Below are 26716 nucleotides of genomic sequence, written 5' to 3'. Positions count from 1 at the left end.
TATTTCACCATTAAAAACCAGAGAACCTTGAAAGCAAAGCAAGTATTTGCAACTGTAAGTGCAGACAGTTTTGAAATTCATCTTAGACTTTCACCCCTGGGCCTCCTTATCTGCATTTCTTCAGCTTGAATGTGTGAGAAGTGAGGCATCATTTTCGGCTGCTGGCTCAGAGTACAGGATTTTCTGTCCTTTTACAGTAAGAAAGCTCCTAACGAAAACAAATGTCTTCTAAAGGTACAGTTCTGGAGCCGTGGCAGCTGAGGAGCTTCACATCACAGAGAAAGACCCGTTGACATTTCAGATAGTCAAATGGCCATCATCACATGATAACAACACATATTACCTTTCCCCAAAACTCATGAAGGTTTTAATAACCATCCTCCTTGTACTTCTGAGTACATGCAGAGGAGGCTGGAATGTCCTCACTATTACTGTCACCTAGGCAGAGGCCAGATGAAATCAAGGTAGTTAGAGCTTCCTGTTGACAGACAAACAGAAAATCACAATGTGTTTTCCTATGACATAGTGACATAGTTTCTATGACTCCTTCACTCCGTCCTTCACAGCTGTGGTGTGTTGGGCAAGATTTCCAACCCCTCCCATTTGTTTGTTTTGAAATCCTTGAACTATAATCATGCATAAAAGCCCCCCCCCCATATTAGTTGCTTTGGAGCAGATGTGATATGAACCTGAGAGAAGAACCCAAAGACTTGATTTTGGCTTCTGCTGTCAGAGGGGCAGCATGTGATTTCCTGGCCCTGGGCACTTGAACAGAACATAATGATTGTGAGAACATGTGGTAGATGAGCTTATTTACCTCATGATGGAGAGGAGCTATGCAGAAGAATATAGGAGGAAGAAGGCAAGATATATCACCTAATGACACCCCCCCAGTGAGCTACTTCCTCCATTTAGGCCTCACTAATTCCAACACATTATAAACACATCAAGGTATTAACCCATGGACTAGGATAGAGGCCTGAAGATCCAGTCATTGCTCCAAAACCAATCATCTGGCAATGGTACCATCAATTATATGAGCTTAAAGGAGTGTTTCATATTAAAATCATGATACCTCCCTTATCTGTGGGGAGTATGTTCCATGATCCTCAGCCGATGCCTGAAATCCCAAACAGTATTCAACTCTAGGCATACTACTTTTTCCTATACATACAAATTCATATTGAGATTTGATTTATAAATTATACATAGCAGGAGACTACCAGTAACTAATGATAAAATGAATTATAATAAAGGTTATACAAATATGTCTTTATTTCTCTTAAAATATTCAGTGTGTAGACTATCTAAAGTAATGGTAACTTCAGAAGATGAGTGCACGGATAAGGAGGAATTGTATGTACCCAGCTGAGGTATATAGATGATTAATTATCTATCTATCTATCTATCTATCTATCTATCTATCTATCTATCTATCTATCATCTCTTCTTCCCTTTGTCTCTCTTTGTCTCTCACTAACTCTCTTTCTCTGTATCTGTTTGTCTCTGTCTTTCTGTCTCTGTGTCTGTCTGTCTCTCTGTCTCTGTCTTTGTTTTTCTCTCTCTCTGTCTTGGATCCAATGATGCAGTTCAGATGGGTCTGAAAATATGCAGCCCAAGATGACTTTAACTCATGAGCATCGTCTGTCCTGCCTCAGTCTAGTGAGTGCTGGGATTACAGGAGTGCGCCACCACACCTGGTTTATTGCTTTTCTTAATCATGGAGTGTACGTTGTTTAGCAGCTTTCCTATCAGCTCCTCTTAAGCACAAATGTGTGTCCTAGTTCAAAGTCTGTAACTAACTCCAATTCTCAACACTGGGAATTTCTTGCCGGTGTATGTACCCTGTTGTCCTCCTTCAGAAACTTTGGAGCACTTTAAAATCAATAGATGTAGAAAGCACATCTCTTTCCATGTGATAAGAAGCGTCTATAATGCCATGGATACATAATAGCAACAGCGACAACAATCGCCCCATGTTCACGGGTGTAGAGAGCTCTGCAGGGCAGCAGTGGGTGGCCAGAGCTGGTTCCTTATCTTGAAGACTGGATGCACCTTGAGTCTAACAGAAAGAGCTTGGCTTGCAGCCACAGGCTAGACTAAGCATCAGCTCTTCTGAGATCCTGAGCAAAATCACTCTGTTGTGTGAGCCTCTTTCTTCATTGTGAAGTGGAATCAGGGATTTTTTTTCTTTTTATTTATTTAAAATTTTTTAAAATTCATTTTACACACCAACCACAGATCCCCCTTTCATCCCTCCATCCTCTCTCACTGCAACCCACTCCCCTATTCCCTCCTCCAAAAGGGTAAGGCCTCCCATGGGGAGTCAGCAAAGCCTGGTACATTCAGTTGAGGCAGGACCAAGCCCCTCCCTCCTGCATCAAGGGTGAGCAAGGCATCTGATCATAGGTAATGGGTTCCAGAAAGCCAGTTCATGTGCCAGGGATAGATCCTGATGCCACTGCCAGGGGCCCCACAAACAGACCAAGTTACACAACTGTCTCCCATACACAGAGGATCTAGTCCGATCCCAAGCAGGTTCCACAGCTGTTGGTCTAAAGTTTGTGAGTTCCCACGAGGTTGGTTCGGTTGTGTCTGTAGATTTCCCCATCATGATCTTGACCCCCCCCCCCCCCCCCCTTGCTCATATAATCCCTCTTGCCTCTCTTCAACTCGACTCCTGGAGCTTGGCCTGGTGCTTGGCTGTGGATCTCTGCATCTGCTTCCATCAGGCACTGGATGAAGGCTCTATGATGACAGTTATTACCGGGGTAGGCCAGTGCAGGCACCCTCTCCACTATTGCTAGTAGTCTAATCTGGGGTCGTCCTTGTGGATTCCTGTGAATTTCCATAGCACCAGGTTTCTCCCTTACTCCCATACTTTCCACTCTGTCCCTCCCCCAGCTTGACCATCCTGTTCCCTTGTGTTTTCATCCCCTATCCCCTCCCCTCTAATGCCCCACCCCCTCGTCCCCAGTTTACTCATGGAGATCTCATCTGTTTCCCCTTCCCAAGGTGGGATCAGGGACTTCTTGCAGGTTACTCTGGGGTTTTAATGAGATAACACAGAGATCATTGTGTAGGTAGTGGTTGTTAAAGACTGCTTGGAAAGGAATTGCGAAATGCAGGTGGGGAATTAGGCCTTTGCCTAGAGGGAAATAGGGACATGAGTGCAAGTGTCCATCTGCTTTCACACCAGGCTTCTTCCTCCTTGGCCAGGCTGGTTGCTCACCTGGTTTTCAGAAACTTATTTCTAGTAGAGAACCTGGGAGACCCCAGTTTGTGTACTCGATGTTCACTTCCACTTGTAAGCTGGGTAAATTGCTGCTTTGTCTCTGAGTTCTTCCTCAGGTCCCTCCGACTACTATATTCCGCCATAGGAAACAAAGCTGCACTATCTTATGGATTGTTTTCTCTGGCAACACCAGGTGGTGCTGGGAATCAAGGAATCTATCAGCATATTTTTAGGGTAAAATTTTTCCTTTACAGGCTTTCTTGTATTTGCTCACCAAATCTTTCACGTGTTATCCTCCTATGGTAAGATGTGGAAAGAATTGCAGATGCCGGAATGTTATTATTTAGCAGGGTGTTGCTTAAAACCAAGGTCATGCAGGCCTGGGAAGATGGCTCAGGTGTTAAGAGCACTAGCTACTCTTGCAGAGGATCTGGGATCACTTCCTAGCACCTCCATCAAAACTCACAACTATCTGTAGATCCAATACCTTCTTGTGGCCTCTGTGGGTTCCTGCTCACGAATGGTGCACATACACTCACACACATGCATACATTCACACTCATAAAACATTAAATTAAATCAAGGATGTGGAACTATGAGCTCTTAGATTCATCAGACAAGGAATCTATTTAAGTGATTCCCAATCTGACAAATAGAATGTACTTATTTTTCCGTTTTTCTCATGACGTGAATTGAACCCAAAGCCTTGGGCATGTTAGATAGCCACTCTCCCACCTAGCTGCATCCCAAGAGTTTGAGTTTGGGGGAGCCAGAATCTCATTACACAGCTCAAGCTAACTTTGAATCCACTATGCAGCCCAGGCTGATCTTGGATTCATCATCCTTCTGCCTCTGGGAGTACAGCTTGTGTTACCATGGCTAGATCATTTATTTTTGTTCTTTCTTATGTATATTTGAGGATTACAACAGAATGGAATAGTAGACAAGGATAGGAAGTAGTTATTATAGTGATGCATGTTAGCATAGCCAGCAGCTCACAGTTACTTATTTTGGAGAGAACAGCTAAAATCTATTAATTTTGATGAAGACTCCTAGGACAATAAAGTTTTATTAACTATAATCCCGTTGCACATCAACTGTCTGTATTTACTGACCTTACAAAATAGATATGTTGAATCATCTGCCCTACGTCTTATTTCCTGTCTCTATTCTGCCTTTGGCCACTATTGGTTTATTCTCTATGTATTCTGCCCACTCTCTTCCTAGCATGTGAGTGAAATCATGCAGTATTTGTCTTTTGGTGTCTGACTTATTTTACTTAGTAAAATTTCCTTGGGTCTACTCCTGTATGGCAAATGGTAGGATTTTCTTTTTAAAGACTAAAAAGTATTCCATTGTATAAAACCATATTTTGAAAAGTTCATTCATCCATTAACTGACAATTGGGTCTTTTTGTGGGTATCAAAGTATCCATTAGCTGACAACTGGGTCTTTTCTTGGCCTACAGTGAACGTAGCAGGATAGACACTTTCATGAAGGGGTGAATTCATCTTTTTTGTGTATGCACTGAGATGGGAGATTGTTAGGGTGTGTGTTAGTGCTGGTTTTCATTTTTTTGGGGGAAAGTTCATTTAGTTTTCAATCGTGACTTCACCAAGCCTCATCTTCATCAATAGTATGCAATCTCCTCAGCAATGCTTCCCTTTACTCTTTTAGTGACATCCTTCCTTTAGAGTGCCAGGTGATATACAATGATATGCATTTCCCTCATGATCAGTGAGACTGTCTAAATGTCATTCTTTTGATATGGATAGATTTCTAGGGAAGAGTTGCCAAATAAATGTTGGCAATGCTCTACATTCTTTTTCTCATGCTTATACATTCCCAATAATTATCATGAACATAAAGCCTGAAAAATGTCAGTAAAGAAATCTAACTTTTTACAGACTTCCTAAACTTCCTTCTTCTTTCTCCATAGCACATCTCAACATGCATGAGGGCATTTGTCTTAGGATATAGCACTGGAAATTAGGTATAGGGAAATTGGCCCTCTTCCTGCGTCTTTTAATCATGCACAGGTTCATTTCTCTGTGATGACTTGAGTGCCTTTGGGATGCTGTAGCAAGTTTCTAACGACAACTTGGCCTCATAGGTGCTACATCACATTGGCTCAAGCTCTAGGAATGAGCATGGGAGGAGCCCCTGCTGGTCCTGCAGGAACAGGCAAGACAGAAACCACCAAGGATATGGGCCGGTGTCTTGGGAAATACGTTGTGGTTTTCAACTGCTCAGACCAGATGGATTTCCGAGGACTTGGGCGGATATTCAAAGGTGAGCCCTGTGTCTTTCACTGACTGAAAAATACCAGGCCAGGTGAAATTTCTTGTTAAGATTTATCTCTCAGGGCTAGAGAGATGGCTCAGTGGTTAAGAGCACTGGCTGCTCTGCTCTTCCAGAGGTCCTGAGTTCAATTCCCAACAACCACATGGCAGCTCACAACCATCTATAATGGAATCTGATGCCTTTTTCTGGTGTGCAGAGGTACATGCAAACAAAACACCCATATACTTACAAGACACAAACAAATTTAAAGATAAGATTTCTCTCTCAGGGTGGGTGATGCAGCCCACTGGGAACACAGTTTAGCTTGTGGGAGACTTGATTCAATCTGCAGCAACAAGAACAGCAAGATTTGTTTACTTTGTTCAAGAACTAGATATATTTTGGTGTTCTTTTTCCAGGTTGTTTTATTTGACAAGCTCAGTCTGAGCAGTGTTAGGTGGATGTAATTTGCCTTTTGTTAGGCACTTGTTGTCAGTACCATGGGTTGGATGTTTACAGACAAGCTGCCAACTTGTTGGCCGTTTTGGGCCTCTCCATGCACTGTTTATTTCCTGACTTCAGTTTTGAATAAACTGATCTCTGGTTCATTTTGGCAGCTGCGTAATATCCGTTTTCCTGGTTTTCAGAAATGATATACTAATTGGATTTTCTGTTTAATTTCCTTTCTAAGGGCTGGCACAGTCTGGGTCCTGGGGTTGCTTTGACGAATTCAACCGTATCGATCTACCAGTTCTCTCCGTAGCAGCCCAGCAAATCTCCATTATTCTCACATGCAAAAAGGAGCGGAAAAGATCTTTCATTTTTACTGATGGAGATAATGTGACCATGAACCCAGAATTTGGACTTTTTCTAACTATGGTGAGGAATTGCTAGGTGAGCCACAGAAACTCAGCCTTCTTGTCACGGTGCCCATACCTCTCCCCAGTCCCGTGTCACCTGCGCTTCAGGAATGAAAATTGAGATTGTAATTATCATTCCTGTTTGAAAGTCTTTAAGTGCTAAACAAAGCTCGTATTAATAACTCATGACTTAGTCTGTCCAGGCAATAGAAGAGTGAGATATGTAAATGAGCTCCCCGATTGACATTCCCGATTTGTGTTGTGTGCATAATGAATCTTTTAATATCATGCCAGTGTGTCCTAGTTGCCCCAGGAGTGTGTCTGTCATTCATCCTTGGGTTTTGTTTCCATTTAGAACCCTGGCTATGCTGGGCGCCAGGAACTCCCGGAAAACTTGAAGATAAACTTCCGATCCGTGGCCATGATGGTCCCTGACCGTCAGATTATCATCAGGGTGAAGTTGGCCAGCTGTGGCTTCATTGACAACGTAGTTCTGGCCAGGAAATTTTTCACACTCTACCAGCTGTGTGAGGAGCAGCTCTCGAAGCAGGTGTGTTATTCTGAAGGTTTTTTTTTTTTTTAATGTGGTTGGCAACATTTCATCTTTCTGTTCACTAGAATATTTCCAGTTCTTTAAAAAATTGTTTGGGAATTTCATATATGCAGATAATGTATTTTAATAAATCCACCCCACATTATATCCCCTCAATTCTTTCTTTATCCCCTTCACTACTTTTCTCTCCAAATTTCATGTGTTTTTTCAAAAAAAAATCAACTGAGTCTACATAGAGCTGCCAGTATGTGCATGGGTGTAGGCCGCTCTACAGGAGCATGGGTGGCCTCTCCAGCTGTATTCCTGTTAAAAACCACCTTGACCACTGCCAGAAGCCACCAATTACCAATAGCTTCTCAGCTCGGATTAGAACTCTTAACAAGGTAACTCTGACACTAAGTTTAAAATGACAAACGCTGATTGTGTATGTGTGTGTGTGTGTGTGTGTGTGTGTGTGTGTGTGTGTGTGTGCAGGGACACGTGCTTTGTGTGTGCACATGCATGGAGGCCAAAGATCAGGTCCATGCACTGTTCCTAAGGTACTGTCCACCTCAGCTTTTGCCATAGGGGCTTTCACTGGCCTTGAGTTAACTAAGTAAGCTAGGGCCAGTGAGCACTAGGGACCTGCCTGTTTCTGATTTCCCAGTGCTGTGAACTCAAGTACATGCTACCATGCCTGGCATTTTTTTTTTTATGCATAGGTTTCCAGACTGATGTCAGATCTTATGGTTACACAACAAGCATGTGGCCTACAGAGCTATCTCCCAAGCCCCCACAAAATTGATATTCTCTAGACTTTTGTTAAGAAGTACATTTAAAGAAATTACTATTTCTAGCATAGGAGTGATGCAGTTTACTCTGCAAACTGACTTAAGAGCTATAATATGAATGGTATTGCTGTTAGCAATTTATGTATTCTGTATCCGAACATGGTGTACCAGGTGATGGCATAGTTTTCAGGAACTTATGAGTCATTGACTCTTCTTACTCCTGAGCTCACCCGTATATTTAACCAAGCTTGGCTAATGGCCTTTTCTGCTGTAAATCTCTTGATAGGTTCCCATAGGTTTGGGCTATCAAATCAAGCCCCCATGAGAGTTAATGGCTAGGAGACATGAGTTAATTATTGCATCTGTATTAATTGTCTATCACCGAGTAACGATTTCAGCAACAAGCTTAGCGACTTGAAACAGCGGGCAATATTTCATAATGTCTGAGGCTCTGAAGCCTTCTTAAGGGGGTCCTATGTATGGTCCAAGACTGCTATGAAGGTGGTGGCCAGAGCGGTGATGTCATCTCGCTCTTGGTCGGGCATGGGTTTCCTGAACTATCTCCTCCCTTCTGTTTCTTGAACGTAGAGGACGTTCCATGTCACCAGCTCCCGTCGCTGCTTCTGTGTTCCACCTGCCTCGCTCCTGTAGTCACATCCACAAAGCCCTCAGGAAATGACAGGAATCCATGCCTACAGAGCAGCCATCCCCTGGCAGATACTCCTCAGGCCCATGTATTTAACACAATTCCAGTTCTGAAAGGAAGTTTCGCTTGCTTAATTTCATCCACTGACACTTTGGTGCACATTCCCTCACACTTTTGTTTCTTTGTTTCTCTTAAGAACTTGAATTCCTTGAAGGCAGGAACTGACCTTGTGTGCTTTCCTATGCTCCACCCTCAATGCACAAGCCCTGAGCTAGGTGCAGCATCTCCCTGTGGGTTAGCCAACGACTTTCAATTTTAATTTTGTTTTCATGTAGTTAGGACTTTATTGTGGTAAAACACATAACTTACTATATCAGCCACTTCAAGTATACAGTTCAGTGGTGTTAAGTGTGTTTACAATGAATAAATCTACTGATAATTTTCATAATTTCTATTATAACCAAACTCTGCAAATTGACTGCTTCCTTTTTCCCTCTCCTAGCCCCTGTAGCCACTATTCTAATTTTTGTGTCTTGGAACTTAATAGAAAACTCATGTAAATGAAACCCTCCAGTGTTTGTTCTTCTGTGGCTGACATACTTTAGTTAGCATAATATCTTCAAGGTTCATCTGTGAGGTGGTGTGGAGAGCCTTCTTTATGTGTCGAAATAATACTCCACTGTGTGAAAATGCTGTTTCCATTCTCCATTCATCTGCTGCAGGGCAGCTGGGCATTGGGGGGCTCCCTACTTCTGTTTTTTTGTGACTAGTCAAAAATGAATGTTATACATAGTTGTTCAAGCATCATTTCGAGACTGGGTTTGTTGCATCACATGGAAGGTCAACTTCTTACATTTTTAAGACAATGTCTCACTACGTGACTCAGCATGGGCTGGAACTTGCCATTTCGCCTTAAAGTTGAAATCCCCCTGCTGCAGTCTCCAGGTGCTGGGATCACAGGCCTCTGCCTGTGCACCTGGCCTGGTTGCTCCAGTTTCAATTTGTAGAACTGCCAGCTATAATTCCACAGTGGTTGGGTAATGGAATTTTAACTATTCACCTCATATATGCTAGCATTTGGAATGTAGAACTTTCCTAATTACTATCCTAAGCACAAAGCTGGGGCATGGCTCCAGATTTAGCGGGACTCTTCCTCCAGGTGATCCTGGAATGTGGCTTCTTTTCCTCATGTTTAATAGCCCTTTATTATTAGCAAAAGTTTAAGAGTGTAGTGTCTGAGTTTAGTTCTGGTCCTGAATTTTAGCTATAGAGACACAAATACATTTTCACGTGTATGAATGTTTGAGAGGAAGTCAAAGGGATGTCACAGTCTAAGAGGAAATGTCTACTTTCCCCCTGTCTAGACTCATCTTAGTCTTAAACTAAGGACTTAGGCTAATGATGGTAGAAAGAAAGACTCTCAGATAGTCTTCAGTTTTTCCAAAAGCGTGTCAATAAAGAGAATTTTTTCTACTTTTAAAAAAAATAAATTTATTTGTTTTATATCCCAGCCACAGTTTCCCCTACCTTCTCTCCTCCCAGTCCCCCCAATCCTCCCTCTGTTTCTATGCCCCAATCCACCCCTCCTCCATTTCTGTTTAAGAAAGGGCAGGTCTTCCCTGAGTATCAACAAAACATGGCATACTTTTTTTTTTCTTTAAGGAACTCAGCATTAATTTATTATCATGCCTGTGTTCTCCACCAAATTCATATTGTTTCCATGACTAGGATAGTATTGGAAATAAGCCCAGCACTTCCTTTTTTTCAGGTCCACTATGACTTTGGTCTACGTAACATTTTGTCAGTTCTGCGCACCCTAGGGGCAGCAAAAAGAGCCAGTCCCACGGATACAGAATCTACCATTGTAATGCGTGTGCTGCGTGACATGAATCTTTCTAAACTGGTGAGACTCACACGTGGAAGTATTCCACCTGCTTAAGTATGAGTTTAACGAATCATATTTAGAAATATTTATTTAAATTTATTTCAATGCCCAATTCTCAGATCAAGTGCTAAAGATCAGAGTTTAAATTGTACATTTTGAGAAGGTCCTTTTCAAATGGCTCACACCTAGTTAGAAATATTTCTATTTCAGTAGAATTGAATTGATTAAAAAACAATCCACACACAGGGCTGGAGAGATGGCTCAGCAGTCAAGAGCACCTAAGAACATGGGCTGCTCTTCAAGAAGACCCAGGTTTGATTCCCAGCACTTACATGGTGGCTGCCTCCTCAGGCATGAGGCACACACATACACACAGGCAAAACATGTCCATGAAATATAAAAAATTATTTAAAAAACCCATCCATTAAAGACCCAAAGAGTTTAAATCATTTCTGTGTGGTGGATAAAACAAACAAAAAAAACAAACCAAACCAAACCAAACCAAACCATACCAAACCAAACCAAACCAAAGCAAAACAACAAAAAACTTGCTTTTTTTAAAAAAAACTTTGGAGCCTGGTAAGAGTTGTATTAAATTTTACAAGGATGTAATAATTTCTCATTTTTTCTTTTCTTTCTTTCTTTCTTTTTTTTTTTCAGTTTTTTGAGACAGGGTTTCTCTGTGCAATTTTGGTGCCTGTCCTGGATCTCGCTCTGTAGACCAGGCTGGCCTCAAAATCACTGAGATCTGCCAGGCTCTGCCTTCCGAGTGCTGGGATTAAAGGCGTATGTCACCGCTGCCCAGCTAATTTCTCATTCTTATAGTAACTACTGATAATCAACGCCTAGTGTCAATGACTATGGAATGACAAAATGCTGTTTTTGTTTCAAAAAGAAGTATGAACGTACTTTAGCCTAAATTAGGAATTGCAGACTATGTCTTCTGAATGGGGGATTTTATAAAACATTTGTAATGTAGGTAGGGTTTTCTTTCCTTCTGTTTATTTCTTTCTTTTCTCTTCTCATTTTAACTTTTTAATTATGGGAAGCATGAGGAGCATATTACTCAAATTTGATAGAGGTTATATTTCATCTACTAGTGGTCACATTGGCCTGTGTTGAATGTTTTCAAACTTTCTGTATATTCTGTGTTTGTGCTAAAATAGTTGGTCTTATTTCCGAATTTGTTTTTTGTAGATTGATGAAGATGAACCCCTGTTTTTGAGTTTGATTGAAGATCTATTCCCAAATATCCTTTTGGACAAAGCAGGCTACCCTGAGCTGGAGACAGCGATCGGTAAACAGGTAATGCATTTCATGGTGAACCAAGTGCTGGGTCTGATTTCTCTGAGTTTGGTGGGAATCAAGGGGAACGTCCTCACCTGCACCTGTGGCCCCCAGAGTGACACCGAGGCTGCAGCTTTTTTTAAAGGAGAAGTCACTGCAGGCCATTGATGAAGCTCCCCCGACAGCCACATGTCCAGTGAGTCATATCCAAATGGCCTCTGCATTAGTGGCAATCATTCCACCAGATTCAGAAATAAAATGTCACAGTTGTCAGGGTCTGTGGGGGACTTGAATGGCTTCCTGCTGAGCCTCTGCTTGGCTCTGGCATCTCCAACAGTGGTCTCCAGGCTTCTGTTTCTGTGTTCTGCTTGCAGTGACATCATGTGACTTCTCCACATTCATTCTTGTCTTCTGGACACTTGGGTAGTCTTTCATCGTCTCTGTGGTAGAGGGATCCATTGTAATGTGCTTAGTTAAGTGTCTGGATTTATGGACACTTGGTACTGTCTAATTGACCAGAGTCTTTCTATGAGGGGAAACGAACAGTGTCAGCCTTGCCCCTCAGTTTGCCTTCCATGAAGAAAAATTTTGGGGAGAAAATACTGTTTTTTTCCCCATGGTCATTAGTTTTTAACATAAAATTGATTTTGTTGAAAATATTTGCAGTACAATTCAAATGCGGTAGTACTTCCTGTGTATTTCTGCTTTAGAATTAGTGCTCTGAAGTCTGCATTTACTGATCCATAATAGTAATAATTCATTCTGCAAAAATATTTCCTCATCATTCGGCTAAATTAATTACAGCCCTTTCTAAAAGGCTAAGTAATTTATAAGATGACTTATGTCAGTTGCTGGTAGGAAATGAATTTTCTGAAGAGTGTATATTATGTAAAGATACATGATCATTATCCAAAAATGATTTTTGTGTTTAATATTTTATTACTTAAATTTATTGTTTGATAATTTCATAAATGTATATGACACGTTCTTATCACCCTCATCTATACTTTCTTTTATATACTTCCCACCCCTATCCACCTCCATCTTTACTATAAATCCCCTTTCATGTCTTTTTGTTTGGTTTTGCAACTTCCTGAGTTTAATCAGGGCTGACCACGTGACCATGGGTGTGGAACTGTACATATGACGTCCTCTCTATAGCTCAGTGAGCATTGTGGGAGAGGGTGCAGAAAGAATGCATGAACTGGAAAAGAGAAGAGGTGCAGAACACCTTCTTCTGGGCTCGACAAAGCCACTGTGTTCATGAAGTCGAAACTATCCTAGTCAAAATAAAATCATGATTTACAGCAAGTTAAAGTGTGATTTTGTCATTTTATAGATAGATCATAGACCTATAGATGTTTTGGGCTCAGATTCCAACTTCATGGCTACAAGTTGTACCTCATGGAACATTGATCATTCTAGGGTTCAATTTTCTGCCTTGTTGATAGTAGCAATCTCGTCATCTTGTTTTGCAGGTTAATCTTAGAACAGTGTTTGGAAACTCCTCACTCCATGCCTTTAGTAGACAGAAGCCGTAGTGTGCTGGCTAGTATTGAGATGGCTTGGAATTTACATGGACTTTCAATCAATCTGATCTACTAAACATTTTTTCTGGTTATAAATATCATTATTTAAATCAAGTGTTCCAGATACATTTGGCTATTTTGTTCTCTTTTCTTAAGTTTCTCCTCAGACTTACATTTATTAAAATATTAGTACTGATGGGTCAGTTCCCGAAGAGAAATTTAGGTGTTTCTTTCCAGCTTAGGATGATTGTTTGATTATGTTGGTCTACTCATTGTCTGTGTTTGCATGCATTAGTTCTGTGTGGTAGGTTTTTTTTTTTTTAAGTTGTGGTTAAGTCCACACCATACAGTTTATGAATTTGAATGCTGTGAAGGAGGCAGTCTGACTGCAGTCAGTGTCCTCACACTCCCGGGTGTCTATTATATCGTCACCCCTATTATTCACCCTCAGGTCGCTTTCTTTCTTTGCAAACAGAAGCTCCACAGCTGTTAATCCACAATGCCCTCCCCCCATTTCTTCTCCACCTTTAATCTTCAGTAAATCTGGATCACGTTGGATGGTATCTAATACAGGGATTTTGTTGTGCTCCAGGTTGAGGAAGCTGGCTTAATTAACCACCCTCCTTGGAAACTGAAAGTCATCCAGCTGTTTGAAACACAGAGGGTGAGGCACGGAATGATGACCCTGGGACCCAGTGGAGCAGGGAAGACCACATGCATCCACACCCTGATGAAAGCCATGACAGGTACGAAGCAGCAATTTCATTGCCCTGGGGGACACATTTCAACAGTTGCGGCACATTTGAGTACTCAAGAGAGACATGAAGACAGAGAGGTAAACACATCTTTTCTAAGGAAGGAATGGTAATTTACTACTAATTGGGAACATTTAAGAAATAATATATTAAAAAAAAGAAATAATATATTGTGTTCATGCACCACAGAAAGGAAACATTTTAAAGTGGCATTTTCATGGTGCTGGGTGTTTTACACATTTAATTTCCTCCTCATGTTAAATTTGGGAGGAGGCTGTTATTTAGTACAAAATAAAATCAAGGCTCAGATTCAGAAATGCTTAAGGTCAGAAAATGGTAAGTGATGGGACAGAGTTATGATAAGGGTCCATCAGCAAATACCCAACATACCATGCTGCTTCCTACTTAATCCATAATACAATGTTACTTTCGAGTAAACAAAAATAATTCCACTCTCAACTCTTAAATTCTGTCATGAAGAGTCATCTAAAGTACCACAAATGCAGATATTTCTCTAGTGAAGTTCAATAAATGAGTTTTATTTCCAGATGCCCCCTCAGCTTTACATTCAAGATGGCCTTAGGCCATCTAAGGATAATGGGTATTGCCATGTTGGCCATTATTCTTGTGTTCTCTGATTCTCATTGAACACTGATGCTTCTGAACATGTTAGCAGCCTGAGTGGTTGCAGAGCTAAATTACAAAATTTTATGAACTTGGTCTGTTGGAATGAAATATACAACACCAAAGTGGGAAAAGGTACCACAGGGTTCCAGTTAACTGAGCCCAGCTCACCGACACTGGTACACTGCTGTTCATTGCTGGAAATTGACAGTCCCTACGGCAGAGCTCCTCACATGATAGATTTGGTCTCATTTCCAGAAATTATTGGATAATGTGTGTTTTGTATGTGAGGGCTCTACCAGATGTCCTCAGATGGTGACAAACTGTGTTCTTTGCCAGCAACTACTCTCTCCAAACTCAGGACTCACATCTTGAGGATTTATTACATGGCTTTTCATGTATGCTGTGAACCTTCTGTTTAGGATTTTTTATATGTCTTTAAATGATGATGCTTTCATAAGTCTGCTCAATATTTTTATTACAGTTGAAGCTATTTTCTGTTAACAATCAACTGTATATGCACCTGGTGCAATGACTTGAACAAAATGAAATGCTAAATATTAAAGAATATAGATACATTATGCACACTACATCTGAATTATAGAATCCATTTGGCATTGTGGGTTTGGGAGGAGTTTCTTGAAAAGATAAATTTATTACTAGACTATTTACTGTTTGTTAACTTATTCTTGGCTTTAGTGTATAAGATAAACATTAATTAGATTAAGTAGCACATTGTTTCATGTTGAAAAGTTTAATTATCCAAAATACAAAGGAGATAATTGGGTGGAACTCCTGTTAAAGAGGTGCATGACCCATGCGTGCTGTTTGCTGATTCACAATGCAACTCACACTAATTGTTTTGTAATATTCTGTTCTTTGCGATTCTGCCAGGTTTGATATCAGAAGCAGGGAAACAAGCATACAAAAGCATGTAAGAGGTTAACAATGAAGCAGGGAGAGCAGGCATAGACACATAATTATAACCGAACATTTAATTGTTATGAGGAAGGCTTGCTATAATGGGAATAGAAGTGGAGGGGCTGTGAAACTTTCTAAGTTGTGACAGAGAGTCTTACAGAGAAGGTGCCATGTCATCTAAGGGTTGAGCTAGTTGATAAAAGACATTTTTTTTGTGACAAGAGGAGCCTGTAAAGGGTAAGAGTGATTGGGAAGGATGTGATACAGTGATGGAGTACTTCTGCACAGCTGAAACACAGTTTGTGGGCGGTGGTGGGGCTGGGTGTGGTAAGCTGTGTGTAGAGGTGTAGTGAGAGCTTACTCTTAACATCCAGTATCACTCCGCTTTAGCACTCTGGTGTAGGTGTAACTGTGTTGGGGGGACCCCACTCTACCTTCAGAAATATTTCCCAGCTTTTAGTTCTATACTTTATTTCTAGACAAGGAAATGACTCGAGCAGGAATTAATGTCCTTGAGGCAGCCATATCCTTAACTAGTAGGGGAGAAGAGTTGATGGCCAGTGTCCCACCTCCTATTTTTTTTGAAGTCTACTCCGTAGTTGAGTAGTTTAGTGATGTGCCATTGACCGACTTATTCTGCTTCTTTGTCCCTTCATTCCAGACTCCCAGAATCCAATTCCTTTTTTTGGTCTCTGCCTTCATGGGGCCCAAACTAGGGCAGTTGCTATGCTATGGGGAGCTTTCCAATTACACTAAATACCTGGGTTTCATTCCATGTGTCTAGAGAAGCCGTTGAACTTGGTGTGGCATGATCATCCCTACATACAGAAACCCATCTGATGGCCATGGAGGGAAGAGGTCAGGGGTAGGAGGCTTATAGAGATTGAAAGTCAGGAAAGGTGCCCATACTAGGTCAGAGTCCACAGAGGTGGAGTGGTCAGGACTCTGACAAGAAACGCCCAGAGGAAGACCCAACAGAATTGGTTTCAGCAACATTATGGAAGTCAAGTATTTATTCTTAGACTGTTAGAACAGATACGGGTTTCATCGATGAAACCGACCAACATACATTTAAAGATTTTCATAAAGTGTGATTGTATTGAAAAAAAAAAAAGTAGTGTAGCCAGAGCATTATGGATGTCATCCATTGCGAAAGCTCTGCTTCAGTTCAACTTTAGCAACATAGAATACTGCAAATAATTACCCCAATTTGCTTTGTGATTTCTAAAAAATTAGAAATTTGGTTCTGTTTTCCTAAGTGGGTGTTTTAGTTGGGGTTCTCTAGGAAAACTGATGCAGTACAGACCCAAACGCACACCGCGCCCCACACCCACGCACATACCCCTCCCCCTCCCCCCACATGCACACCCCCCCACATGCACACCCCCCCCCCACACACACACATGCACACACCCACTCCCTCTCCCCCCCACAGATTTCTTGTAAATTGGCTTTAATGGTGATGGATGCCAAGCAGTTCTCCCTTGTTTGTCACGAACTGGAGACTCAGGAGAGCTGGTTCTGTACTTCTATAACCGAAAGGCAGGGCATAAGACGGCATCAGTCCTAGCTGGAAGACTGTAGACGATGAACAACTGCCTAGGCTCAGTTACAAAAGAGAAAAAAAAAGGCGGGGGGATTCTTCCCTTCTCATGTCTTTTATTCTCTTAGGACCCTCCAATGGACTGGATAATTCTTATACACAGAAAGTACTCTCAGAGTTCCAGTATGGCATCCCTTTTGTCCCCAAGGCAATATAAATTTATTTCTTAGACAGCAAAGTGCTGTACTCAGTAAAGGATAACAAGGCTAATTATAACCTGGAATGCAGAATGACATATATTTTCAGTGTGATTTTTCACTTTTCATATTTTGACCACTTACTGACAGTACACCACAAATTAGCACAATGCTGCTTCATGCCACATCTGAGATGTTTAAAATTTGGATGCACTTGCTGCAGGTTGTGGAAAACCGCACAGAGAAATGAGGATGAATCCCAAAGCAATTACTGCCCCACAGATGTTTGGTCGACTTGATGTGGCCACAAATGATTGGACCGATGGAATATTTTCTACCCTTTGGAGGAAAACACTGAAAGCCAAGAAAGGTAGAGGAATTAATATTATTTTAAACATACACTTATAAATAAAACCGTAGGTGGCTAGGTAGAATTACCGAACAGCAGTGTTGTCCACATACGTTAGCCAAGACTAAGTAAAAGGTTTCAGTTCATTTGTGAGTGTTGAAGTGATGAAATTATTGATTAGTACACTTAAACTACACATTTTTAATTGCATTTTATTTATTTGTTTGTTTATTTTTTGTGTGTGTGTGTGCATATGTCACAGTGTGCATGTTGAAGTCAGAGGACAGATTTAGGGGTTGGTTCTGTCTTTCCTACCATGTGGGTTCAGGGTTTTGAGGCCTGGAGGCAAGGGCATTTATCTGTTGAGCTCTTTTGCTGGCTCTAAATGCTTCCTCTTTAAAAGAACGTTTGTTTTTAAAGTAATGCTTATGTATCCTTGTAATATTTTAGAATAGAGAAAAGCTGCTAAGGAAGGTTGATAGCATTGAATAAAATGATTTTTTACTGTGACTGACTATGTTCACTGCATAGTTTAAAAATATAACATTTATTTATATACAGCTTGTTTTCAAAAACTGATTCTCCTAAGAAATCATGTAGAGAAATGAGCTTCTTTGGGCAGAAAATTATATATACCAAAAGCGAGCTAGCAAATCCTTCTGTTTGGGGGACACTGGTATTGGGTTGTTAAAGCAAACATTTAAAGACTTGCTGCTCAGTCTGAGTGGTCTCACTTCTGGACCCTGTAAGCAGAGCGCAGTGTGTTCTCAGAATATAAGCTCAGCAGGCAGAGATGGCAGCAGCTGGCCTCTCATTGTGTCTTCTCACTTCTGAGGGAGAAAGGGACAGTGACTACAATTGCAGGGCAAAGAACACAGGAAGAGCTTTTGGCAGACACTGCCTTCACTTTGGGCAGCAGACCCCCGCTGACACCTGTGTGAGATAGCACCCTCAGAGTTCTCCCAGGCGGGAAGGAGCTCCTTTGACATCGGTATTCAAATGGTAGTGAGAGTGAAAGTGCCCCTATTAGTAACAGTTACTTTACTGGAAATTACAAGTTTGCTTCTGATTTGTTCAATAACCCTGCATCAAGGTGGATCCAGTGGTGAGTTTTCCCTCCCAGAATTGCTCAGCAGGCAGTCTCCTTTAGAGAGGGCACAGAAACTTTGTCTTCCACAGAGACCTGTAATGAGGTCACCATTTCACCAATGGCCAGCTGAGTGGGTTTCATGAGGGATCCCAAGCCATTTAACTTGAATAGAATACTCACAGTCATGCACAGCAAAGAACATTTAGAAGCAGACAGTGACAGTGTTGCTGAGTAACAGACAGACAGACAGACATGAAGAGGAGCTACAATGGGAGCCACATAACCTTCACCTACATTTGCATTCTTGTTGAGCCTTCTTCTGCTTGTCATTTTCTAGCTCCAATTACCTCCTTACGGGACTCCTGTCAGGCTGGTCCCCACTCTCTCCTGAAATTACACTTTGAAGGACTTTGGTGATTTCTGGCCTATCAGATACAGACTGCCTTTTCTTTTCAGTCTAGTTCTGCCTTCAATGGTCTCTCTCATAGTTGATCACCCTTTTCTGAATCGTGAATGCTTGGTCTCAGAGATCCTTCATCCTGTGGGCTTCCTTCCTCCCACATTCACTGGGATGAGATGTCTGGAAAGGGTGGGAGGCTGGAGGGGCAACAACGGAGTCCCTGACAGAAATCTAAATATTGCATTGTCTCTGTTTTCAGACCTGTCTCTCTCTACATTTTTTTTTCTAGAAGAAACCTATACATCCCCTGTGGCTTTAAATGTCACTTCTAAGCTGAAAGTTTCTATATTCTAATATTTAGTCCTGATCTCTCTCTTAAACTTCTAGTTCAACAACTCTCTTGGGAATCTCTGTTGGACATTAACATATGCAAAACTGAATTTGTTCTTAACTCTGCCTGTCTCTCCTCATTGTCTTTCCTGTTACAATGATGTACCACTCCTTCTCATCTTGTTAGCTAGGTCTGGTTTCTTCCTGTCCTAGACTGTCTTATTTACTTTTCTCCATCCCTTTGGGCTGCTGTAATACAACACAATAGACAAGATGGTCCACAAACTACAGACAGATGTTACTTTGCACAGTTTTGAAGGCTGCCAACTTCTTGGTTGTATCATTTCATGGACAGAGGGGTGAGGGATTTCTTTTTCATACCAGGACACTAGCCCCATTCCTGACATCATTCCTTTATTCCATAATCCTATACATTTAATCTTGAGATAATATTTCAACATCTCACCTTGGAGAGTACAAAGCATTCAGTCCATTTTATCACCTGAAGCTTGTTCCTGCTCCAGGGTCTTTTTACTTTCTGTTCATAGTTGGGAAAAAAAAAATCATACCTCCAGATCTTTAAATCACTTCATTCTCTGTGTGAAATCCTTAACTAATCACCTAATCCAAAATAGTGCCTCTTCTCTGAATCTGTTTAAAATTTCTTTATGGTTTCTCTGTTTATTTGTCTGTCTTTCCCTCTTAGAGTGTAAGCTCTCTGAAGGTGGTACATTGTTTGTCTAACTTGCTGCCATATCCCAGCCCCTAGAACAGTGCTGCATGTAGAGGGTGCTTAGTGAGTCTTTGTTTAAGGAACAAAGGAGTTTTGATTTTACTATAGTTTGTGCATAACATAAGGAACTTAGAAGGTCCTTTGTGCTCATTCAACTTAGTCATCATTGAGATCAATGCTTTATTTAAAATTATGGACATTATATAGAGCTCTAGTGCTCTCTGAAGCTTCGTAGCTACTTACATAGGCACCTGTATGCTGTGTGCTCTCTTTCTTTCTTCTTGGGTGGCATTCCAGGGGAACATATCTGGATAGTTCTTGATGGTCCAGTTGATGCCATCTGGATTGAAAATCTGAATTCCGTTTTGGATGATAATAAAACTCTGACTCTGGCCAATGGCGATCGGATTCCCATGGCTCCAAACTGCAAGATTGTTTTTGAACCTCATAACATTGACAATGCTTCTCCTGCCACCGTCTCAAGAAATGGAATGGTTTTCATGAGTTCCTCTGTCCTTGATTGGAGCCCTATTCTTGAGGTATGATTGAGTTCTTTCTTTTGTATAATTAAAAAGGGAAAAGAGTCTTCAGCATTTTTTGTGAGCATGCTGATTCTTCTGCAGCTGGTGGTGTAATTACCTTTTTATAGAACTGTTTATGAAAGGCTCTTGAATGCACAGGGGTGTTCAGACCCTGATTGGCCCTCACAGGCTTCTCCAGTCCTCTTCTAATCACTTAGAACTGTGATTTCCAGGTAATTGTCAGGCCTACGTGAATCAATAATCCTGCCAAAGTGTGTCTGAGGACTGAAGAATAAAATTTAATTTCATCACTTTGTGGATCCATGGCAGTTTTGAAAGGTACTTGTTCACATAAAATTTGGGAACAACCATCTTATAAATTTAACTTAAAGATAATTTGTTAAAATTGCATATAAAAATTTCAGTAGTCATAATATTAATTTTAACTTTGTGGTTGGAAATAATATTTCATATGATATTACTTCAACTTATGACCAGGTAGAGTAGTTTATTACTGTCAATATATTCTAAAATATATTAATTAGAATTTGATTATAGTTATATACCTTGCATACTTATATATCTTATTAAATCCATATTATAAGATAAAAGTAAATGCTACTGGAGAACCCATGTGACTTTTATGACATAGTTGTCTAGATTTTTAATTTTCATTTGCTTTTATATTTTGAAAATAATTTTATTTTAAAACTTCCTAGTTTAAATCAGGTAGCTATTATTCTATATTTCCATTATATTTTTATACTCCTATCTATATAGGCATATATACAAAAGGATTTAGACTTCATAACATATAGATAGAAATAGAAAAGAACATGTTTCATAGTAAAATGATACGGACATTCTTGAATATGACTCTAAAATCACTTTTAAGGACTTCATACTGCATAATTAGCTTTTATATCCATTAAAAATGAAGTACAGGTGCTCTTAGATGTTCAAAAGTACTCATCAGTGATAATTTAGAAAATACAGGCAATTGTGTCAGATCTGAATCCTACCAAGTTACAATCTCTAGGGAGAGGACCAAGGGCTCCTTGTGCTTAAATTATCACAGTAAATATTTTTTCATATATCTATGCTTGGTGATCACAGACACAATGGAATGTGAGTGAATTGTAATTACACATCCCCCCAAATATTTAAATTTTATAAGTTTATTTGAAAATTACATTAATTTATTAAGTAACAACTATTTAGCTTGTGCCTTATAAAACATACTTCTATTATATCTTACCTGGATTTTTACAGAAATACTACACAGAATCACCTCTTCACATGCTTTTAAATAGTGCAGTGTCCTCAAAGGATCAGGAGCTTGCTGTGAAAATACACCCATAAAGTCTCACCAATATGCAATGATTCTTTTATTATTGATTAACAAAGCTTTTTTCTTTTCTTTTTTTTCATTTTTCTTTATTAAGAAATTTTCTACTCACTCTACATACCACCCACAGATCCCATCTCCTGCCACCCCCAGCTCTCCCTCCCAAGCCACCCCACATTCCCACATCCCCCAAATCAAGATCTCCCATGGGGAGTCAGCAGAGCCCGGCACACTGAGCCTAGGCAGGTCCAAGCCAGCCAAGTCTATTTCAGCCAGTTCCTTTGTACTGGTAGGCAGCTGTTTGTGGATTCAGTGGAGCCGATTTCTATTCTTAATTCTCCTCTAGAGAAACTTTAAATGAGTGGTCAGTTCCCCACCTATTTTTCTTTACGCACAATAGGGTCATTTAATTTCCTTTCACAACTTTGTTTTTTCAAGGTGCATACCTGGGCCTGTGATTAATTCTGTAAGTTACATGACCAAAGAACTCAGAGCTAGCTAACCTTGGGTGCAGGGACATAATTGCTTTCTTTGATCACTGGTCTGTTTTTCCTACAAGTAGAGTTCACGGGTCTATAATGCATGAAACTTCCTTGTTCTTATTTTTCATCTTCTGCAAGTCTCACATCTAGCAAAGGGGAAATTAACTTTTAGCCTATATTTGCCTTTTTTGTATCTCTTATTGGAACAATTGGCAGAATAACCTAAATCCTGTCCCTAATCATCTTCACACACTAACAGGTGTCCTAACCACCTGTATCTTTTAGGCTAACACAGAAAGTCCAGTTAAATCATAAATCATCGTTGCTTTTATAAAAATCATCTTCATTATGATCTACAAGCAAATTGCCCAGTGAGGAGTGGGATATTCCCAAGAAACAGTCACACCATACTAGACACGGTGGGATCCCATCAAACAGTAATCACGCCATGCCAGATACAGCAGGATCAGGGCAGCAGCAGAAGCAAGGGGCATTCTGGAAACAATCCTCCAGGGATTTGCCTCTCCAGGATGCACCGAGAGTGGGCTTGTTATCACTTGAGTTGTATCTCATAAGCTCCATTGCTGTCTGCAGCTCCTCTGACATGGCCACCAGTAGAAGAGCACACCAACTGGTTGTCCAATGCCAAATGGTCATCTCTGAAAACATGCATACAAGTAACATTCTACAGACTGAGCAGGTTGTGTTTATGTACTGTATACATAAACAGTACATATGCATATACATACATATATATGAGTATATATGTATATACATACATGCATGTAGCAATAATTAATGAAAAAAAGAGATCATGAATTTGAAAAAGCAAGGAGGGGTAGATGGGAGAGTTTGGAGGGAGGAAAGGGAAGAGGGAAATGAGATAGTTATGTTATAATCTCAAAAATAAAAAGCAATAATTAAAAAATTATTGCAGTATCCTCTTGGACATGATCAGGAAGAAGCAGGATTTACCAAGAACCAGACTGAAAACATTAGAGCAGGGAGCTGTGGCCTTAAAAGGAGTCAGGCCTGTGAAAGACTGTGGTGGTAGAATGTTGTTACTGCAGGGAGACAAGTCATTTTCTAGTCCCCTTAACTCAAAAAAATTCTGTGTCATGTTTTTTTTTTTTTTTTTTTTTTTTTTTTTTTAATGTGGAATCATGGTAAGTTCACAAATTAATGACTAACTTAGAGTTAAGATTTTGCTGCTTCTGTTTTGAGTCCCTAATTATTTCCTGGGATGTTGAATTGAAGGGTCCATTCATTTCTTGACCCCATGAGAATTTACCGGAAGAAAACCTGAAACAGTAGGTCAGTGATGGAGTGCCCTGGTTGCACTCCCAGCCCTGAAGAGAAAAGTTTTAAGCAGAACTTCTCTCTGAATGACAGACTCCTTTGTTTAATACTAAATGACAAAATTTTCCCATGTTCTGAATACCTTTGGTATTTTCTGCACATCACTTACTAAGTTAGAAGAAATGAATGGAAATAACCATTGGGATTAAATTTTTGTTTCTTGATTTTTAAAGCCTGAGAGTGGAGTTCCTTGGCTCGTCTTTCGTTGCTGTTGGTCATCGTAGCGACTCCCTCTGACCACCTCCCCATTTCCTTGAAGTACATTTTAACTAACTTTTAGTTGAGGGCTGTTTCTGCACACGTGGCATTGGAGCTGCTCATGTGAATGCTGCAGACAGACTCATTGAGTGCTAATTCTGGCCTTGCTACATACTGGTTGTGGGATACTGGGTGGATTACTGGAGCTTGAAGTGTCAGGGGGCTCATAATAGTTCCTATCTCAGAGAGTTGTTTGGAATATTTAAGTGAATTATTGTATGAAAAAATTTATAGATAGGCTTGGTGCATCTTAAGCACAACTCTTTGCATAATCATTAATTGTTAATTAATGTTAATTAATTTAATCATGCCGTAAAAATGTCTATCCTCCCAATGGTCATTTTCCTGGTTTCACCAATGCACAGATGTGTGAACCCACAGGGTTTTCTCAAGAGACGATCTCCTCAAGAGGCTGAAATCCTGAGACAGCTGTATGCAGAGACTTTCCCGGACCTGTATCGTTTCGGCATTCAGAACCTGGAGTACAAGATGGAGGTACTAGAAGCCTTTGTGATCACACAGAGCACCCACGTGTTGCAAGGACTGATCCCTCCAAAGGTAAGGCATTGTACCTTCCTCCTGAGCACACTGTGCAGAGAACACAGCAATGGAAACCAGATTTGGTTAGGGTTGGTGAGCGTGTGGTGTGGGTTGGGAGAGGTTTCAGACACGCCATTTTTTTTTTCCATAGCTTTTTTTGAACAAAGCAAACTGTTGATTTGAATTTTGTTGCTGGCTATCATAACAAGATAACAAATGTCATTCTTTTTGTTTAAAAACATCTCTACTATATTTATATTTATTTATTTTGTGTGTGTCAGGGTTGTTGGTTGTCTCACTCTACCATATGGGTCTGGGAAATCAAATTCAGGCTATCAGGACTGGTGTTACGTGCCTTTACCCACGGTGCCATCATGCTTGCTTTCATTTATTTTATAAACCAGTTAGTATCCGTGGAACTCGGTTTCTCATCTGCTCCCCAGTTGTATCCAGTCTTTTATTCTCTTGGGCATAGCTTATACCTCTTTCCTAGGTTTATTGTTTTCATTGAGCAAAGATTTAGATGGAGACTGAGAACCGAGTAATTAAAAGAGAACGCTTTGTACATCCTCAGGAGCAGGCTGGGGAGGTGAGCTCAGAGCACCTGGGGAGGCTGTTTGTCTTTGCCATGATGTGGAGTGTGGGCGCCGTCCTGGAGTTGGAAGGTCGAAGGAGGATGGAACTCTGGCTACGTTCTCGAGAGGTACCCACGCTGCCCCTACCGCAGCCAACGGATCCTGAGGACACCATGTTCGACTACTACGTTGCACCGGATGGTGAGCATGTCCTGCATTCAGGATACAAGCAAAGATTGTTCGATCCACCATACTTTTGTGTTATTAAAGTGAGAACTGAAACTCTTGATGATAAAACTGAAATAGGAATTTTAATGTACAGAGAAAGATAGTAATTGTTTATTTCCCCAAGCTTTACTTTAGGTTCCAGGTACAAGTTCCATTTGCATGGGCAGGCTGGACCTTTAGTGACTTAGGCGAATTGAATCAGTTTCCTATTTAGATACATAACAGGCATTCAATGGAACCAACAATTGGTGTAAAAAAATGATATTCAAATATAGGTGTCTATATCTACAGATGTCTATTGACTTATCTGTATATTCTATATGTATCAATATATACTTTGAAATAACTAATATGTGCATAAACATACATAATGTATACACACATATATATGTGATAATACACAGAAGCAACTTTATATTTTTATGTGTATTCATACACATGCCATCTAGGATCTTTCCCCAAGTGAAAAGCTTGTGAGGTTTGATGTTTAAAAGTGGTTAATGGCTTCAGGTACATTGCTTCTGTCACTCTCTTCTGTATCTTTATGTATGCTGTAGTGTTGAAAAGCTACATACCGAGAAAACAGTTCTAAAACATTGCTGAGTTTGCCCAAATAGAGGACTCTATTTGGAGTAGTTCCTTGGCAAGTTTTGATCAAGCCAACTAACATTAGAGCTAACTTTACTGAATATTTCTTGGGAACATGGTCTTACATAACTCAGACAGACAGGCTTCTGACTTGCTATGTTCTTGCAGATAGCCATCAGCTTCTGATTTTTCTGCTTCCATGTCTCAAGTACTGATATTACAAATACATGCCGCTGTACCTGGTGTCTCAGTTAGCTGTAGTTTTCAACTTGGTACAGCCCAGAATCATCTGAGAGGAAAGAAGCACCTTAAAAATTCCCTAGATCATATTACTTTGTGTACATGTCTATGGGGGATTGCCTTGATTATTAAATGATGCAGAAGGGCCCAGCCCACTGTAGGAGACACCATCTCTAGACAGGTGATTCTGAGCTGTATAACAAAGTTGGCTCAACATTAGCCAGAAATCAAGACAGCGAGTGAGCCAGGAAGCAGTATTCCTACACGGTTTCCACTTCATGCTCCTACATTGAGTTCCTGTCTTGACTTCCCTCAGTGGTGGACTGTGACCTGGAAGTATAAAATGAAATACATTCTTTCCTCTCTAAGTTGTTTTTGGTCAGAATTTTATCATAGCAAAGAAAGAAAAGTAGAAGACCCTGTTTTAATCAGAGCTCGGGGTTTAACCAGGATATCATACATGCTCGACAATCACTCTATCAGTTGGGCTATATCTGCATTCCCTTAATGGTCTTTGTTTTATGGAGAGTGTTTGAAGATATCTTTGTGACATTTTGAAGGTGCCTGATCATTACAGGGACAAACAC

At 40.5% G+C, this 26716-nt stretch overlaps 1 protein-coding gene across 11 annotated transcripts in view; it reads left to right on the top strand.

Annotated features, from left to right (window-relative positions):
• The window catches only part of Dnah5 (dynein axonemal heavy chain 5), a 289003-nt gene that overhangs the window by 154954 nt on the left and 107333 nt on the right, over window positions 1-26716 (top strand). For all 11 annotated transcript variants that reach the window (XM_052743036.1, XM_052743034.1, XM_052743032.1 and 8 more), the window contains 10 exons: window positions 5349-5527; window positions 6210-6397; window positions 6734-6928; window positions 10116-10250; window positions 11430-11537; window positions 13641-13794; window positions 17312-17458; window positions 20288-20529; window positions 24340-24516; window positions 25073-25274. In XM_052743036.1, the coding sequence (XP_052598996.1) occupies window positions 5349-5527; window positions 6210-6397; window positions 6734-6928; window positions 10116-10250; window positions 11430-11537; window positions 13641-13794; window positions 17312-17458; window positions 20288-20529; window positions 24340-24516; window positions 25073-25274 (1727 nt within the window). The remainder of the gene's footprint in view (window positions 1-5348; window positions 5528-6209; window positions 6398-6733; window positions 6929-10115; window positions 10251-11429; window positions 11538-13640; window positions 13795-17311; window positions 17459-20287; window positions 20530-24339; window positions 24517-25072; window positions 25275-26716) is intronic.

The sequence above is a fragment of the Peromyscus californicus genome, unplaced genomic scaffold (genome assembly GCF_007827085.1).
Source record: "Peromyscus californicus insignis strain IS unplaced genomic scaffold, ASM782708v3 Scaffold_18__1_contigs__length_77618521, whole genome shotgun sequence".
NCBI classification, from domain to species: domain Eukaryota; kingdom Metazoa; phylum Chordata; class Mammalia; order Rodentia; family Cricetidae; genus Peromyscus; species Peromyscus californicus.
The sequence above is the reverse complement of the archived record's forward strand: the minus strand, read 5'-3'. Positions and strand labels throughout refer to the sequence as shown.